Here is a 19,640-nt window from a genome sequence, read left to right as displayed (position 1 = left end):
GGCATTTAGGAGAAATCTCACCATCGCTTGCCCTTGTTCTTGTGGGAGACTTTAACTTCCCAGACATCTGCTGGAAATACAGCACAGCAGAGCGGGACCAGTCCCGGAGATTCCTGGAACGTGTGGGAGACAACTTCCTGATGCAACTGGTGAGAGAACCAACCAGAGAAGGTGCCCTGCTGGATCTCCTCTTTGTGAACAGAGAAGGACTGGTGGATGATGTGGCGGAGAATGACCCTCCCACAATCCAGGAGGAGTTAGTCAGTGACCTACTGCATCACATAGACACACACAAGTCTATGGGACTGGATGTGATACACCCGAGGGTGCTGAAGGAGCTGGCTGGGGTGCTTGCCAAGCCGCTTTCCATCATTTACCAGCAGTCCTGGATGAGTGGGGATGTCCCACAGATTGGAAACTGGCCAATGTGACACCCATCTATAAGAAGGGTCGGAAGGATGATCTGGGAAATTACAGGACTGTCAGCTTGACTTCGGTGCCCGGGAAGCTGATGGAGCAGCTCATCCTGAGTACCATCATACAACACATGCAGGACAACCAGATGATCAGGCCCAGTCAGCATGGGTTTATGAAAGGCAGGTCCTGCTTGACAAACCTGATCTCCTTCTACGACAGGGCGACCGGCTTATTGGATGAGGGAAAGGCTGTGGATGTAGTTTACCTTGACTTTAGTAAGGCCTTTGACACCATTTCCCACAGAATTCTCCTGGCGAAACTGGCTGCTTGCGGCTTGGATGTGCACACGCTTTGCTGGGTAAAAAACTGGCTGGATGGCCGGGCCCAAAGAGTGGTGGTGAACGGAGTTAAATCCAGTTGGCGGCCGGTCACGAGTGGTGTCCCCCAGGGCTTGGTTTTGGGGCCACTCCTGTTTAACATCTTTCTTGATGATCTAGATGAGGGGATCGAGTGCACCCTCAGTAAGTTTGCAGATGACACCGAGTTGGGTGGGAGTGTTAATCGGCTCAAGGGTAGGGAGGCTCTGCAGAGAGATCTGGACAGGCTGGAGCGATGGGCTGAGGACAACTGCACGAGTTTCAATAAGGCCAAATTCCGGGTTCTGCACTTCTGCCACAACAACTCCCAGCAGCACTACAGGCTTGGGGAGGAGTGGCTGGAAAGCTGCCAGTCAGTGAGGGACCTGGGGGTGTTGATTGACAGCCGGCTGAACATGAGCCAGCAGTGTGCCCAGGTGGCCAAGAAGGCCAATGGCATCCTGGCTTGTATCAGAAATAGCGTGGCCAGCAGGGACAGAGAAGCGATCTTGCCCCTGTACTCGGCACTGGTGAGGCCGCACCTCGATGACTGTGTTCAGTTTTGGGCCCCTCACTACAAAAAGGACATTGAATGACTCGAGCGTGTCCAGAGAAGGGCAACAAAGCTGGTGAAGGGTCTGGAGCACATGTCGTACGAGGAGCGACCGAGGGAACTGGGGTTGTTTAGTCTGGAGAAGAGGAGGCTGAAGGGAGACCTCATCACCCTCTACAGCTGCCTGAAAGGAGGTTGCAGAGAGCTGGGGATGAGCCTCTTTAACCAAGTAATAAGCGATAGGACAAGAGGTAATGGCCTTAAGTTGCGCCAGGGAAGGTTTAGACTGGATATTAGGAAGCATTTCTTTCCAGAACGGGTTGTTAGGCGTTGGAATGGGCTGCCCAGGGCTGTGGTGGAGTCCCCATCCCTGGAGGTGTTTAAGAGTCGGGTCGACATAGTGCTTGGGGATATGGTGTAGTTGGGATCTGTCAGTGCTAGGTCAATGGTTGGACTAGATGATCTTCAAGGTCCTTTCCAACCTAGATGATTCTATGATTCTGTAATTGTAGCCTAAGGAAAGGTAGTTATGCCAGAGGCATCCATTTCAGGGATATGTCAGGAGCTCAGCTCCTGGTAAAGTCACACTGTCTCAGGGGCCCAGGGCCCAGGTTTGGTATGTAAGTAGTGCAACAGTGCTTTAAATAGCTGATGCATTTCCCCAGTGTGCTTAAATCATACCGTTTTGGGGAGTGAGTACTGTATGTGTGCATATGTCTGCTTGTTCATTTTAGTATTATCTAGCATACTTTAATGAACCTAAAAGCATTTCCATCAACAGCTGCCATTTTATCCAGTGACCACTCCAGAGACACTCACAGTGATGCATGGGGCAGCAGGGGCCTGGGAAATGGAGTAGAGAGCCATGTCCCCCATTCAACTCAGTCTGCATAGCCTCTAGCAGAGGAGGGCCAGAAACCTTCTCTAGTGCCAGATGGTGCTGATGTGGGACAGAAAATTAGGATGAGCTGAATTCAAGGCCTATTTTATCCAAAACTCAAATGCTAGTTGTGTTTGCATTTGATAGCAACAGCTTAGACCCTTGTCCTGGTTTAAGCTGGGATAGAGTTAATTTTCTTGATTTGGAAAGGGGCACAGCCAAGAAGCCCAACCCTGATTTTGAGTAGGATAGAGTTAACTTTTCCTGAGCTGGGAGGGGGCACAGCTGGAGTGCCACGCCCGGATTGGCCATTGGAGTATTCCATATCATGTGACATTATGCTCAGTATATAAAGGAGGGGGGTTCTCTCTTGCTTCCAGTCTGTGACTGTGGGATCTTCTGTTCTGTTGGGATTGCTGGCCAGGAGTGGGCTGGGTATCGGTCAGCAGGTGTCTCCTCCCCCATTCACTGGGTGGGGTAAGGGTGAGAGACCGGCTGCATGGTGTTTGGCTGCCAGCCGAGTTCAAACCATGACAGTCCTTTTTGGTGCCCAGCGTGGGTGTCCTGGTTTAACCAGGATAGGGTTAAGTTTCCCCAGCAGTGGGGGGGGAGCTCTAGCCGGGTTATTCAGATACCATGCAGACGTCACATCCTGGCAGGTCACATTTTCTTGGCACGGGAGCGCGGTGCACTCGTGGTTTTGTACATCGTGCTTCTCACTGCTGTATTTGGTAGCTATTTTGCCCTGTTCATTGCTATCACTATTACTGTTGTACTATTACTATTGTTGTTGTTGGTTGTGTTGCTATTGCACTGTTGTATTAAACCTTTCCTTATTTCAGTCTTGGGGCTTTGTATTTCACTCCCTTTGTGGGGGAGGGGCAGCGGCCGCGTGGTCTCAGACCCCGGCAGGGGCTAAACCACCACAGTGGGGCTCAAGGGTTGAGATCATGACAGATCTGGTCATAATGTTGATAGCTTGTCTCCTTAAAACTTCATCACCTCATTTGCTGTATATAGTCCCCATGGTGCTGCTTATCACTCGTGGGAGTTGGATTAAGATTTTGGTTTTGCTGTACTATGTAACACTGGTTTATGGCACAATGAAGTAATCAGTCCTGAGGCTATTTATAATTGTGTTTGAGAATTTTGGGAATTTCAAATATCCTTGGAATGTTCACACTAACGTGGTCATCTTCCTGCTGGGAGCCAGTGTGTTCCTGCATGTGGTTCAGGCTTTGTTCAGGGTTAAGCAACTATTTAAGAGTATCACCTGGAGATCTACCCCAAGGACCCCAAGGTTAGAGAATTATGAGTGGCTGGGGGTGTGGGAAAGCATGGGCAAGTACCTAGAACAGTGGGCACCTCCAGTGTATTGGAAGTTCACTCCTGAACAGGTGCAGAATCCTGAAAAACTAGTAAAATATTCGGAAAAAGTATGATGTCACTCTGGTAATTACAAAGAGACACAGCTCACTGCAACATGCTGGGGCCTGGCCCATGCCTACTGAGCCCTATTAAACACTATTCAGTACCATCAAAGGGAAGAGAAGGGCTGTGGATCTGATAAAAGAACAGACACTGCAGCCACTCCAAAGCCCACAAGAGAAACTGTGTGGGGACTCAGAAGGAGTCCCTGCAAGAAAATGGACGTGTGAGCAATCCTGTGTATGAGTGAGGATGTGACGAGGGACTGACCCTGGAAGAATGAGGAAGAACCCAGGAAGGTAAACAGCTTCAGGGTGATGGCCTGGGCCGAGAAGAAGTTTGTACAATGTCGATGTGGCAGTTTTCATCCAACCAGAAGAGAGCCTAAGGAGCATGTGCAAAGCTACCTGTCAAATCAGAAAGAATTGTACCATGTGATGATTGTATCTCGTGATTCTCACCTTCATGATAAAAGGCTTGTCCACCATATTAAAGTAGGCATTGCTTAATCACTGTGTGATCATTTGCATGCGTTTAACTCCCGCACCAATCTTCTGCAAAACTGCAGCCACTTCTACCCCCGTAACAAGCGCTGCAGCCACTCCAACTCTGGAAACAGGTATTGAGCTAATCCGTCCCCGACAACAGGCACTGCAGCTGAACCAGAGAACCTGTGACGGTGTCAATTGCTCCTATACATAAGAAGAAATATACAAAAAAATCCCCTCGCATTGTAAAGGATGACAATGAACCAGGGCCATCACGCGTACAGGAGGAGGAGGCAAAACCAGTGGTAATCACCCAATCCTGATCCCTGAGTGAGCTGGGAGACATGCGAAAGGATTTCAGCCGCCATCCAGGTGAGCACCTCATTACCTGGCTGCTCCGATGCTGGGATAGCGGGGCCAGTAGTATGGAATTAGAGGGTAGGGAGGCCAGGCAGCTGGGATCCCTGTCTAGCGAAAGGGCAATTGACAAGGCAATTGGGAAAAGGACACAAAATCTCAGTCTCTGGAGGTGACTCCTGTCAAGCATGGGGGAAAGGTATCCCTTCAAGGAAGATGTTATATGTCATCCAATTAAGTGGACCACTATGGAGAGAGGTATCCAATGGTTGAGGGAACTAGCCGTGCAGGAGATGGTTTACTATGACCCAGACGATGCACTTCTAACCACAGATCCAGATGAAGTCTAATGCACCTGGCCCATGTGGAGGAAGTTTGTACGGAGCACACCATCATCATATGCCAGTGCGTTAGCAGTAATGGACTGGAGAGATGAAGAGGGACCAACAGTGGATGAACTGGCTCACCGACTACGTTAATATGAAGAAAGTCTCTCTTCCTCCATTGTCGTGGCTGTGGAGAAACTATCCCAAGAATTCCAGCAATTCAAAGAGGAAATGTCCTACTCCCCACGTGCATGGACTAGGATCTCGGCTATTAGGAGCAAGCATTTCCCTACTTGAGAGAACCGGTATACACCATGGGGGAATCTGTGGTATCACCTGCGTGACCATGGAAAAGACATGAGAAACTGGGATGGAAAACCTACCTACCTACCTCCTAGAACAGCGGGTACGTGAGTTGGAAGGAAGAACAACTACAAATCGGTGTTCTTTCGAGAGAAATGCTGCTCCAGTTTCCAGTAATCTTTTGCCCAAAGGGAGCAGAAGGACTGACTTTGCTGCCGATCCTATGAGAAGAACTTCTGATTTGTACTCATGAGAAGTAAGTGACCAAGATGAGACTGAAACCTGCACATACCACACTAACTCATTCGTCGATAATGAATACTATGACCAATATTAGAGAGGCCCTGCCTCCAGCCAGGTGGAGGACAGGGACAATCGAGTTTATTGGTCCATGTGGAATCGATGGCCTGGCACATCTGACCCCCAGCAGTATAAGGCTCTAGTGGACACTGGTGCGCAATGCACCCTAATGCCATCAAATTTTAAAGGGGCAGAAACCATTTGTATTTCAGGAGTGACAGGGGGGTCTCAACAGATGACTGTATTGGAGGCTGAGGTGAGCCTAACTGGAATGAGTGGGAAAAACACCCCATTGTGACTGGCCCAGATGCTCCATGAGTTCTTGGTATAGATTATCTCAGGAGAGGGTATTTTAAGGACCCGAAATTGTATACGTGAGCTTTCGATATAGCTGCCTTGGAGACAGAGGAAATTAAACAGCTGTCTGTGTTTCCCGATCTCTCAGAGGATCCTTCTGTTGTGGGATTGCTGAGGGTCAAAGAACAACGGGTGACACCTGATACTACAACATTGCACTGACAGCAATATCGCACCAACCGAGACTCCATAATTCTTATCCATGAACCGATTCGTCAACTAGAGAGCCAAGGAGTCATCAGCAAGACACACTCCCCCTTTAACAGCCCCATATGGCCAGTGCGAAAGTCTAATGGAGAATGGAGATGGACAGTAGACTATTGTGGCCTGAAGGAAGTCAGGCCACCGCTGAGTGCTGCCGTGCTAGACATGCTAGACCTGCAATACGAACTAGAGTCAAAGGCAGCCAAGTGCTACGCCACGACTGATATTGCTAACGTGTTCTTCTCAGTCCATTTGGCAGCAGAGTGCAGGTGTGAGAGATGAGAAACCAGGCCTGCGAGAAACTAAGAAAAACAGCCTGAGAAAGCAAAAGTTGAGGCTGATCGAAGAAATGCCTCAAACACTCGCAAGACAAAACTATAGTCACAGGGTGGATAGTGTGGAGGTCGAAGCTGATAAGGCTGCCCGAATAACACAAGATGGGACTGGAGGAGGGAGCCCTGTGGAGACAGGACGGCTCTGCTCTGGTGCACCTGGCCAAAACTTCAAGGGCCATCTGTCCGGTGAATGACCTTTGCTTCATTATCCATAAAATGCATATTAAAGTTAACACCCCTCAATATGCTAATGAGGGCTAACATGATCATGCTAATTACATCATCCCATGAAACACCTTACCCCTCCCCGTACATGGGATACGTAGGTATGTGGGTCGACCTAGGGGATGGACCCAAGGAAAGTGGGTATAAATTAAGGGGGGGAAGAAAGGGGGGGGCCCTGGAGAGTGCAGTGAAGCGAAGAAGATGGATGCAAGCGAAAAAGACGGCTGCCTTCTGTGCCTCCTGGAACCCTCGTCGGCAGGATCAGCGCAGAAACCCAGACCAGTGATCTGTATTTCCCCATTCCCTCTATCTCCCTCTTTTCCCTTTCCCATTAAGAAATGCAAGGCATATTGTATTGCTTGCCACAACTTGCTATATACTTAGCCAATTATCGCGTGTTCAATTAGTACATTGTGGGTAGTTAATAAATGTTTGGACTTGGAGACTTGTTGTCCGCTCCATTGGGGATTTGCGAATCTGAGTCACTTGTCTCCCTCATCTGAGCGGGATGTGACAGTAGGCCACAGTTTGCTTTCACCTGGACGGGCGTCCAATATACATGGAATCAACTGCCCCAGGGGTGCAAACACAGCCCCACCATTTGCCATGGACTGATCCAGACTGCACTGGAACAGGGTGAAGCCTTGGAACAGTTGCAATACATTCATGACATCATTGTATGGGGTAATACAGCAAAAGAAGTTTTTGAGAAAGGGGAGAAAATAGTCCAAATCCTTCTGAGAGATGGTTTTGTCATAAAGCAGGGTAACATCAAGGGACTTGTGCAGGAGATTCAGTTTTTAGGAATAAAAAGGCAAGCTGGACATCGTCAGATTCCAATGCAGGTGATTAATAAAATAACAGCTATGTCCTCACCAACTAACAGAAAGGAAATTCATGCTTTCTTAGGTGTTGTGGGTTTCTGGAAAATGCATGTTCCAAATTACAGTCAGATTGTAAGCTCTCTCTATTAAGTGACCTGGAAAGAATGATTTTACACAGGGCCCTGAGCAACAACAAGCTTTTGAACAAATTAAACAGGAGATAGTTCATGCAGTACCACTTGGGCTGGTTCAGACATGACAAGATTTCAAAAATGTGCTCTACACCGAAGCCAGGGACAATGGACCTGCCTGGACCCTCTGACAGAGAGCATCAGGGGAGACCTGGGGTCAACACCTGGGGTTTTGGAGTCAGGGATACAGAGGATCTGAAGCCCACTATACTCCAACAGAAAAAGAGATATTGGCAGCACATGAAGGGGTTCGAGCTGCTTCAAAAGTGATTGGGACTGAAGCACAGCTCCTCCTGGCTCCCTCACTGCCAGTGCTGGGCTGGATGTTCAAAGGGAGTGTCCCCTCTACATACCATGCAACTGATGCCACGTGGAGTAAATGAGTCGCACTGATCACACAACGGGCTCAAATAGGGAGCCCCAGATGCCCAGGAATGCTGGAAGTTTTCACAAATTGGCCAGAAGGCAAAAATTTTGGAATGGCGCCAGAGGAAGAGGTAATGCGTGCTCAAGAGGCCCCACCATATAATAAGCTACCTTATAATGAGAAGCGATATGCCCTGTTTACCGACGGGTCCTGTCGCATTGTAGGGAAACATTGAAGGTGGAAGGCAGCTGTGTGGAGCCCCACACGACGGGTCACAAAAGCTGCTGAAGAAGGTGAATTGAGTCAGTTTCAGAGGTGAAAGCCATCCAGCTGGCCTTAGATATTGCTGAGTGAGAAAAGTGGCCAGTGCTCTACCTCTATACTGACTCATGGATGGTGGCAAATGCCCTGTGGGGGTGGTTACAGCAGTGGAAACGGAGCAACTGGCAGCGCAGAGGCAAACCCATCTGGGCTGCTGAATTATGGCAAGATATTGCTGCTCAGGTAGAGAATCTGGTTATGAAAGTATGTCACATAGATCCTCATGTACCCAAGAGTAGGGCCACTGAAGAACATCAAAACAACCAACAAGGGGATCAAGCTCCTAGGATTAAGGTGGCTCAAGTAGATCTGGACTGGCAACATAAGGGTGAACAATTTATGGCTCGCTGGGCCCATGACTCCTCAGGCCATCAGGGAAGAGATGCAACATATAGATGGGCCTGTGACTGAGGGGTATACTTAACCATGGACACTATTGCACAGGTAATCCATGAGTGTGAAACATGTGCTGTGATCAAGCAATCCAAATGGTTAAAATCCCTTTGATATGGAGGACAATGTTTAAAATAAAGATATGGGTAGGCCTGCCAGATTGATTATATCATGCTCCCACAAACTCGGCATGGCAAACGCTATGTGCTCATACTGGATGGTTGGAAACATATGCTGTGCCCCACGCCACTGCCCAGAAGAGTAATTTAGGCCTTGAGAAGCAAGTCTTGTGGTGGAATGGCACCCCTGAAACAATTGATTCAGATAATTGGATGCATTTCCGAAATAATGTCATAGACACCTGGGCCAAAGAACATGGCATTGAGTGGATATATCACATCCCCTGTCATGGACCAGCCTCTGGGAAAACTGAGTGATAAAATGGGTTGATGAAAACTACACTGAGAGCAATAGTTGGTGGAACTTTCAAACACTGGGATATGCATTTAGCAAAAACCACCTGGTTAGTCAATACTAGAGGATCTGCCAGCCAGGCTGGCCCTGCTCAATCAAACCTCCTATGTACTGTAGATGGGGATAAATACCCTGTAGTGAGCATTAAAAATATGCTGGGGAAGACCGTCTTGGTTATTCCTGCCTTGGGTAAATGTAAACCAATGTGTGGGATTACTTTTGCCCAAGGACCTGGGTGCACTTGGTGGGTAATGCAGAAAGATGGGAAAGTCCAATGTGTGCCTCAAGGGGATTTGATTTTAGGTGAAAATAGCCAATGAATTGAAGTGTCAAATAACCCTGTTATTGCATAGCATCATTGCTATGGTTGATACATATTATACTAATGGCATCACCTTAATAAAAAATGTTAACTTTTTATAGAGTCAGTATTGATTTCAGCAATTGGTGCCTCACAATTTCCTCAAGACTGACATCTTCGGCATGCAGACTGTTAGCATGGACCGTGGCAGATACATCAGCTACAAGCTCAAATTGTAGCAGAGACTACACGCCATCCTCCTGCCACATCCAAGGTCACCTGCTCCACTGACTAAGACAACTCCGCCTCATCTCTCCTGCCTTAAAAGACTGTCATGATGAATGGAACCCGAAGTTATGGACTAAATGAACTCACTATACATTCTGGAGGGATGGTCTATATACTAAGGGAATGATATCTGTGAGACCAGGGAAAGGGGCAGTGATTACTTAGAATGTATTTGGAGCCTGAGCATAACATAAATGGCATGGAATAAGGGGTGGAGACTTTCCTGGTTTCGGCTGGGACAGAGTTAACTTTTCTTGAGCTGGGAGGGGGCACAGCCGGAGTGCCAGGCCCAGATTGGCCATTGGAGTATTCCATATCATGTGACATTATGCTCAGTATATAAAGGAGGCAGGTTCTCTCTTGCTTCCAGTCTGTGACTGTGGGATCTTTGTTCTGTTGGGATCGCAGGAACGTCGGCCGGGAGCAGGCTGAGTATCGGTCCGTGGGTGTCTCCTCCTCCATTCACTGGGCGGGGGAAGGGTGAGCGACTGGATGCATGGTGTTTGGCTGCCGGCCAAGTTCAAACCACGAGAACCCCATAGGAATTGTCTTGCATGGGTACACACATGGCTATGGTTTGGTTACTGCTAGAAGCAGATATTGCACGTCTGAGGGAGACATAGTGTCCTAACCCAGATGGCATGGCTCAGTTTGCTCCCATCCTTTAACCTGTTTAATGGTTCCTCCTTTGCTCAGTTGTTCCTCTGCTCACATGTGCTTTGTGCCATTCTATGTGCTACCCCTGTTCCCACAAATATGCATAGAGCCAGTGTCTATACTTACTGCCTGTGCATAGGCGCCATATGCTCCAAACTGGATGGCCATGGGGTTGAACATGCCCATTTGTCCTGCCATTTGCTGCATGCGTCTCATTGTACGCTCCTTGTCTGTATCTGCAAATTTTACCACCAGGCTTGAAGACGCTCCCTGCCGGACAAGAGAGAGAAGAAGACACACAAGGGAATTAGCCAGGTACACGCTGGCTCATGCAATCCATACAACTAACACATATTTGGTAGTGTGGGATCCAGCTGACACTGATTTTTCCCATGCAATCTCCCAGGCCTTTTGAATTGGACATTTGCAAGAGGCTGAGAACATCAGAAGGAAGGAAAGGACCCTGGAGAGTGAACAACTCAGGCCAGCAGCCCGGTTCCTGGTTTCCTCCAAAATTCAAACTTCCAGGCTGTCATTAATGTTCTCTCTGCAAAAGTTGTTGCTTTATTCTTTCAACATATAGAAAACCTTCTGGCCCAGGAGGTTGTCCTCATCAGAGGAAAAATATCTGGACTCAGTGCAGCAAAATGTAGAAGCTTTTTTCTGGATTAATGTGGTGGGATTTGTGAACTCATTTATTTTGATGGAATCTGTTAGCTCTGTGCATGCCAGACCCCCTGAGCTGCATCACCCTTTCACACTGCCATGTCTTGTAACCCCCATGTCCAGTGAGAAATCCCTGCCCAGCCATGCAGACATGATTCAGTATGCTGGGCAGGGTATATGTGTCATCACCAAGCAGCATCTCTTCAGCACTGTTAAATTAGGGGAGCAAAAATAGTAAGCTGATGGACCTGAGTTTCCTCTCCATGAACATTTAATATTACACTTTTCTGGGCAAGTTTCACAGTGTTTGGGTTATGTCTGCAGTTAACACTGGTGCAGAACTACAGATGATCATCTGTATCAGAGAGCTCAGAAATCAAGTATAGTGATGACGGGGTTGAGAGCGTTTGGATTAGGTTAAGGGCCAATAAAGTGGATCTTGCTGTGGGATTCTGCTATAGACTTCCCAACCAAAGCAGTGAGGTGGATGAAGCCTTCTATAAACAGTTGGGAGAAATCTCACGGTCACTTGCCATTATTCCTGTGGGGGACTTTAACCTCCCGGGTATCTGCTTGGAACACAAAACAGCAGAGAGGGAATAATCCAGGAGGTTCCTGGAATGTGTGGAGGATAACTTCCTCACACAGCTGGTGAGTGAGCCGACCAGGGAAGGTGCCCTCCTGGACCTGCTTCTTGTGATCAGGGAAGAGCTTGTGGGGGAAGTAAAGGTTGGAGGCCGTCTAGGGTGCAGTGATCATGAGATGATTGAGTTTTCCATCCTTGGAGAAACAAAGAGAGGGGTTAGTAAAACTGCCACCTTAGACTTCCGGAGGGCAAACTTTGACCTGTTCCAAACACTGATTAACAAAATCCCTTGGGAGGCTGCCTTGAAGGATATGGGAGTCCAGGAAGGCTGTATCTTTCTTAATCACTATTCTCTCTCTCATGTAGTAATGATTTGATGCATTACCCTGTATTTTCCTATTTGTTTGCTTTAAGTGCACTATTCTGTCTTTTCTTACTGCATGTTTTCTGTAATACAGATTAATTTTACTAGGCATAACTAAAAAATGTAACAGAGTAATACAGATTAAGAAAGATACATTTCTGTATTACTCTGTTACATTATTTAGTTATCCCCAGTAAAATACGCCTACTCTTTTCACTCTGGTGTCCGAGTTTAATTGGTATCCTTAATCAGCAAAACACACATCTACTGGAAAACAGAAATGAGAGAGCACACGCCTCCTTTATATACTGAGCATGTCGTCACATGATATGGAATACTCCAATGACTGACCAGGCCCAGCCCTCTAGCTGCACTCCCTCCCAGCCCAAGGAATGTTAACTCTATCCTGGCCAAAACCAGGAGACTGACAGCAGGCAGACAGTTGCCTCAGGAGCTGGGCTGCCACCAAGCCTGGGGAGATGGGCAGGTGAGCCGTCAGGAGACTGACAAAGAGCAGGTGAAATCATCACACTCCCATGGTATGCTTCCCTTTTGACACACTGGTATTCACTGATGGAAATATGAGTGGGGAAATTTCCAGCTCAGCTTCTGGCCCACAGCAGTAGAGTAAGACTGGCTCCATGCCAGAGGACCAGCTGTTGTGGGGCCCTCGTTTTCTAGAAGAGGTGGGATTGCACAGGGGAGTGTTATTAACCAGCTTACACACACTCCTATGTACCTGTAAACAGAAAAAAATAGTCTTGGTGAAAGCAGAGTTGCTCTGCTACAAATTGGGAATAGCGTAGTAAAGCACGAGTATAGATGTACATATATATAAGTCCAAGCTATGCATATTCAATTACCTCTTCAGATCCTTAGTTATGAATAAAGACTTGAGGAAGTAACTTGCTAAAAAAAAATAAATCTAAGGTCTCACAATGAGCGATGTTCCCCTGCATTAGCAGCCTGTTCTGGGACAAAGTGATTTTCGTCAGCAAAAGTCTTTCTTTTTGACCTTTTAGTCTCTCTCTAATAAATCTATAACCCAGTTGAACTATGTGGTGAAGAGCAAGGGGTTGAAAGAAGTGCTTCAGGGAAACAAAGGGACAGAGAGATGAATGCTCTGTTCAGGGGTGGAGAGCAGTCTTCAGAAGTTATTATAGGAGCAATACAGAAAGGGGGGGAGGAAAAAGAAATATCTAGCCAAAATTCCCCTGCATTTCTTCTCAAGGCTGGGTGACTTTTCATTTTTTTTAAATCACATGATGTAGTTATTGATCCTTCCCCAAATCACACTCTTAATTGCAGCTCATCAACAAATGAATATTTTAATAAATACATACATGTCTTGCTAATTATTACCTGGACCAATCCTTAGATTTCAACACTCATTTAATTAACCTTGATCCAAGAGACTCTTCGGTAACCTGAATCTAATGATTTAAACCTATTTGCAGCTGTATTGGAGGGAGGCACTGGTCCACAGCAGATTGGGCTGTTCAGAGCTGCTGTCATGGTTTGCAGAGCAAAGCATGCAGGATTTTGAATAAGGTGAATAAGTATTCATCTGTGCAAATGGGTTTTGAAGATCTGACCTGCTCTAGTTAGCAAGACAGAGAAGTGTAAATAAGTTGGTGTCTTCTTCCTTCCCCTTTTCTTTCTATCTCTACTTGCCTTGGAAGTCTTAGGACCAGAGAACTGCCTCAAGAAATTGCTGATGCCTCACACTGTTGAAAACCAATCTATTATTGTACATGGCATCATGAAAACATGGGTAACCTCCACATGAAGTTCTTCCCTCCTGATGTGAGTCATAGTGACTGCACAGCAGCCGTTTGACCCAATGGGATCTAAGACTGCCTCTTATGAGATGTTTTTCTGGGTTGCCTGTCAAAGCAGGACTTCGGGCCTCTTTGAAAATCACTATCATATACACAGGGCAAAAAGGCCATTGGAAAATAGAATCAAGTTAGAGCACACACTACAAACAAAGAGGAGCAAAAGGAGGGATTTTTTTAAGAGTGCTCTGCAATGAGGAGTGCATGTAAGCAGTTAAAGATATGTAACCAGTAGAGATGCTGCATTGGTCTTGAATATGAAGATTGAGTTTGAGATTGATGCTTTCTGTATGTGATTCCTCATGTGCAGCCCTTTTCACGTGGCCCAAACGAAATCAGGCAGAAAACTCTATCAGATCACCCAGTGCAGGATTTTTAGCGGAGCCAAACAGTGCTGTTCATTTACAACAGCACAAGACTACTTTCTATTCCAGTGACTCCCACTAATCCACTGGATAACATTAGAAATGCCCCATAATGGGCCAGATTTTCCATGGGGTAAAAAACGCAGAGCCCTTCATCTAGAATATTTATTGCTTCCACAAGCAGTTAAACCATGGTGTAAATAAGCTGTTGTCTGCTAACAAAGGCAATAGGTCCTGTCTGCTCGGTCATTAGTAATACATACTCTCCCTCTTGCTTTCTCTGGTTGTTGGACTGGACTTTATATTGCCCAACTGCCAAGAGAGTTACAGTGGGTAAGTCAATAATGTTTGAAATGTACTTTGAGATCTGTGTCTTAATTCTGCATTTTACTGAAGGCAGGACCTGTTTATTTCTCTACCCGGCAAATCCACAGTCAAAAGAGACTACATGAAAGTGAGCATTCCTGCTGGTGCCTCTGCAATAGGCTACTTGGAATTGGCATTTATCTCATTTCCCATAAAATCAATCCCCTTTTTCAAGTGCTTTGATATCCACTGATGAAAACAATAATATAAGGGTTAAGTATTATTATGCTTTCCCTATTCTCTCTTGGCTCAGCAAGTCTACTTAATATGATTATCTTGCTTCCGGTCCCCCTCCCGTGCGTGGTAATGAATTTCTCCCCTTAGTCAGCAGAGTCAGATGTGCTCCAGGCTTCCAGGGTGAGGAAAAAGATGGAGGAAAAAATCACCCTGCACCACACTCACTTTGTAATCCCTAATCAGAGTCCTCTGTAGGAAAAACTAATTTTCCAGCCTGTCTTGACACATGAAATAAAGTCATTCTTGAAAATGGGAGCTTGACAGGTTGACTGTGAAATTTCATATTCAGCTAAAAATAAAATATACATCCACTAAGATTTAATTTAAAGCCAAATGAAAACAAATCTTTTGCCTGGTTGCCAGTACTGTTTCCCATTAGTTATGGCCTTCCAAATGGAGTGTATACACAATTAAGCAAAAGCTTTTCAGAAGACCAAATAATATTGCACAGTGTTCTGGTTCAGCTAGGATAGGGTTAAGTTTCCCCAGCAGTTGGGGGGAAGCTCTAGCCAGGTTATTCGATACCATACTGACGTCACCTCCTGGCGCCCAAGCGTGGCAGCGCGGGAGAGTCGGTTAACGCGTGTGTTATGCCATCTCTCTGTTCTCACTGCTGTATCAGTAGATATCTTGCCCTGTTCATTGTTATTACTGTTATTGTTATTGTTATTGTTGTTGTTTGTTGTGTTGCTGTTGCATTGTTGTATTAAACCTTTCCTTATCTCAGTCTCGTGGCTTTGTATTTCACTCCCTTTGTGGGGGAGGGGCAGCGGCCGCGTGGTCTCAGACCCCGGCAGGGGCTAAACCACCACACACAGCATCAGGGAGAGTTGCTTCTCCCTAGACCAACATTCACAGGAAAAATTTTGTGAAGATGTTTCCTTGTAGCATATATGCCTGAATTTTCTTCTCCTGTCAACCCTATAAGTCTCCTCTGACTCAATAGGTTACTGAGCTCTACAGATGATGAGACATCTTTTTCTTGAAAAAGTGATGAATTTGGGCCTAATTCACCAAAGTCATTAAAGTATGTTCTACTTTAAGCTTAATGAATGTCTCCTTGGAAGGAACCATGCAGTTAAGTTCTTTACTGCAAGGGTGTCTCTCTCATACAGGTGGATTTTTATATCTTGATTAGCTCAAATGGAGCCAGTTAAAATTTCTGGACCAAAAATATTTTAAAAAGGCTTGTTACACTCAAGTTCCAGTGACCAAAGCTCTTGAGTATATGAGATCTGAATATACAGGTCCTATTAAGTACCTTCCAAAATGTCAACTGTGCACAGCAACTAAGATGCTTAAATGAATAGGTGCCACTGGATACTTCTCATTTGGGCAATCAGACTACCTTCATAAGTGTCACCATGTGCATGGGGTTGCTTTTGTTGGAAATTTTGCGACCGCAAAGTGGAGCTGAGAGGATGCTGACCTTCAGCAACCCATTCAGGATAGTATTTCCACACAAGGATCCTTGATGTTAGGATCTGAAAGCCAAAGGAGGATTTCTTTGGTTTAGGCTCTGTCGTATCAGGCCATTTGTTATGATGCCTCCTAAGTTTGAAAACAAAACCAGATTTTTTTTTTTTTTTTAAATGCCTGTGTAGCTCTACTGAAAATAGGGCTGATGAATTAGCCAGTGGGGGCTTGACCCCAACCTGGGATTTTAGATAAGCAAGAAAGAAACTACTGTCCAATTAAAAGTGTAAAGCAGAGGCAGTTTTAGCTAAGTGTGGGAGACATCGGCCTGTCAGCCCTGCACAGCCTCTGAATCAACAGCCAGGCTTTGATGAAAAACAGGCCTTGGGAGAAAGATCAGAAACTGCTGAGCTGTGCCAAGGTGGCAGGGAAAAACAACGGCCAGCTGCAACACTGAACTGTGGAAAAGTACTGAACTGTGAGAAGTTACTGCTGCGTGAACAGCGCGTGAACGAGAGGGTGATTGGTCTGCACAGCGCATGTTAGAGTGGTCTGATGCTGATAGGAGAAAAGGTTGATAGCTGTCTAATTGCTGATTTGCTAATTATGAAGTAAGAGCTTTGGCGAGAGCATAAGTATGTACTATTGTAATAATAAAAGGTCTTTCCTTCTGCACTTCAATGGAGAGTCCGTGCCTCAATTGCCACAAATGGTGCCCCGTGTGAGGCGGGCGATAAGTGTGATCAGCGTGGATCACTCCGTTGGCAAACCCCACAGAACTTAAGAGCTGCTGTGAGGAAGCAGGAGCCGGCATCAATCACTGTTGCAGGGTGAGCAAGGTGAGCTGTGGGGAAGCGATGGGTAGGTCAATACCCTTGGAAGAAAAGTCAGTGCTTGCACTGATGGAAAGACTGTTAGTTAAATATAAGGCACATATTAATCTGCATGCCTTGAAGAGAATTTTAAACTGGGTAGCAGCCGCGGTTACTATATTCACTGTTCCAATATGGGATGAAGCAGGAGTAAGATTGTGGGACTGTGCAACCCGACGGAATCAGGTTACGGCAGAACTCTTACCGACATGGAGAACTCTTTTTGAGATAATAAAAAGACAAGATAAGGAATGTGGCCAGTCTGTTAAGACACAGAGGGCAAGGACACAGAGGGCGAGGACACATGTTCTGAACCCCTGCAGCAAGCTTTATATGCTGGGTCTCTTCACGGTGATAATCTTTTAGACCCTGACACTGTAAATCCTAAAAGAGACTCTGGCCTGTGTCCTCCCTTAGCTGGGGATGATCCGTGGGTAAAAGTGAGGCAAGAAGCCTTGGCGCAAGGGGATATGGACATGGCGAGAAAGATTGTTGCTCCTGTAATTTATGAGCCAGGATGTCACCCACGGTGGGAAGGACTGCAATTTTCTGTTATTAAAGAACTACAGAAGACCGTTAATGAGGACGGGCTTCAAAACTCATTTACAACAGGTATACTGGAGGCAATCGCTCATGGGTATCGATTGGTCCCATGGAATTGGCTGGCACTTTTAAAAATGGTATTAACACTGGCACAGTATTCTATCTGGAAAACCGAGTGTGTGGATCTCTGTACTGAGCATTCGCGCCCCCCCACCTGCAAGCGCGGAGTTGGCGGTGGCGGCCCGCGGCCTCCCCGAGCCCCTCCCACCACGGGGCGACCGTCTGCGGCCGAGCCCAGCACCGTGCTCTCAGCCCGCGCCCCCCCCCAACGCCAAAAGCAGCAGTTTTTACAGAAGGTGCTGACACTGGGATGCGGCGCACCTTGTCTGCCAACACCACATAATCAATAAGCAATGGCTTTATATATTCTTAATGGTGTTTTGATGTTTGTAGTATTTGTCATTTTATGTTGTGTGAGTAATAAGTGTAAGGGGTGTGGGTGTGTGACTGTTCTGCGGGTGTGAGGCGCAGCCCAGCTGCAGCTGCGGAGTGCGGAGTTCTCTGACCCGCAGTCCCGTTATCCCGCGAGGGAAGCGGCCGGAGAGGAACGAAGCGCAGGGCAGACTCTGTACCAGTGGGGGGGTAGTGCAGGACGAGGGAACATTCCTTAGTACAGAGCATCCTAGTGCCCACCCGCTGGGTCATCGGTGCTGCCTGTTTGTTCGGGCTCAGTGTTTTAAGTGTCATAGGTGAAATATCTCCTCTAGCGGGAGGCAGTAATTCTGTGTTAATTGTTGTCTTGAATTGCTGTAACATTTCAAAGCAAAGATCTCATTCATGTAAGGGGCCCAGAAAACTGGGTAGCAAATATTCATCCATTTATATTGGAAACCCCTATTACATCATGGGGTCGTGACTGTATGGCTCGATGGGGAACTCAAATTGGATCAAATTTGTCTTAATCGCCACTGCAGCACAGCCCACCCCTAAACCCACCCTGAAACTAACCTGGAAAACAGAATCACCTGTGTGGGTGGGTCAGTGGCCCTTGCCAATGGAAAAGTTGCACCACCTTAATGATTTAATTCAGGAACAATTAAGTGCAGGACATCTCGTACCTACCACCAGTCCTTGGAACTCCCCGGTGTTTGTTATTTGAAAGAAAAGTGGTAAATGGTGACTTTTACATGATCTCCGAAACATTAATGATGCCATGGAGGATATGGGTACATTACAGCCAGGAATCCCTCCCCAACAATGATTCCCCGAAACCGGCATCTTGTAATAATTGATCTAAAGGATTGGTTCTTTACCATTCCCTTGCATCCGGATGATGCACCTAAATTTGCCTTTTCTGTTCCCGGTATTAATATTAATGAACCTGCAAGACGGTACTACTGGGTTGTTTTGCCACAAGGCATGAAAAACAGCCCCACGATGTGTCAGTGGTTTGTTGCAAAGGCTTTGAGCCCTGTTAGAATGCAGGTCCCCCAGGCTGTTATCTATCATTATATGGATGACATCCTCATAGCAGCAGAAACACAGGAGATCATGGAAAAGCCTCTTGCTTTAACCAAAGACTCAGTATCTCAAATGGGGTGACAAATAGCACCTGAAAAGGTACAGCGATCATCACCGTGGCAGTACCTGGGGTGGAGAATTTGTGAACAGACCATTGTCCCGCAACAGGTTGAACTTAAAACTGATGTTAAGACTTTAAATGATTGACAGAAACTGTAAATGTGGAGCCATAAATTGGATACGGCCGTTGTTGGGCCTAACTAATGATGATCTGCATAGCTTGTTTGATATCTTGCCAGGAGATCCCTCACTGACATCACCCAGAGTAGTTACAGAGAAAGCGAAATAAAATCTCCACTGTGTACCTAACGCCATCTCAGAAAGACAAGCATCGTGATGTGTGCCCGGCCATCCATATCAACTGATATTGTTTAATCCTTCAGGGCAGCCCTATGCTCTGCTGTTTCAATGAGATGAAACACTTAGTGACCCTCTTGTTAGTATTGAATGGATTTTTTTGT

The 19,640-nt window shown here is 46.5% G+C and overlaps 1 protein-coding gene across 32 annotated transcripts in view; it reads right to left on the bottom strand.

Annotated features, from left to right (window-relative positions):
- LOC141917810 (CUGBP Elav-like family member 4) overlaps positions 1–19,640 on the bottom strand; it is a 1,125,997-nt gene that overhangs the window by 120,568 nt on the left and 985,789 nt on the right. For 22 of the 32 annotated variants that reach the window (XM_074811355.1, XM_074811370.1, XM_074811383.1 and 19 more), the window contains one exon: positions 10,472–10,615. In XM_074811355.1, the coding sequence (XP_074667456.1) occupies positions 10,472–10,615 (144 nt within the window). The remainder of the gene's footprint in view (positions 1–10,471; positions 10,616–19,640) is intronic. The other 10 variants (XM_074811371.1, XM_074811384.1, XM_074811365.1 and 7 more) reach the window with 1 other exon arrangement.

Source organism: Strix aluco, chromosome W (genome assembly GCF_031877795.1).
Source record: "Strix aluco isolate bStrAlu1 chromosome W, bStrAlu1.hap1, whole genome shotgun sequence".
NCBI classification, from domain to species: domain Eukaryota; kingdom Metazoa; phylum Chordata; class Aves; order Strigiformes; family Strigidae; genus Strix; species Strix aluco.
The sequence above is the reverse complement of the archived record's forward strand: the minus strand, read 5'-3'. Positions and strand labels throughout refer to the sequence as shown.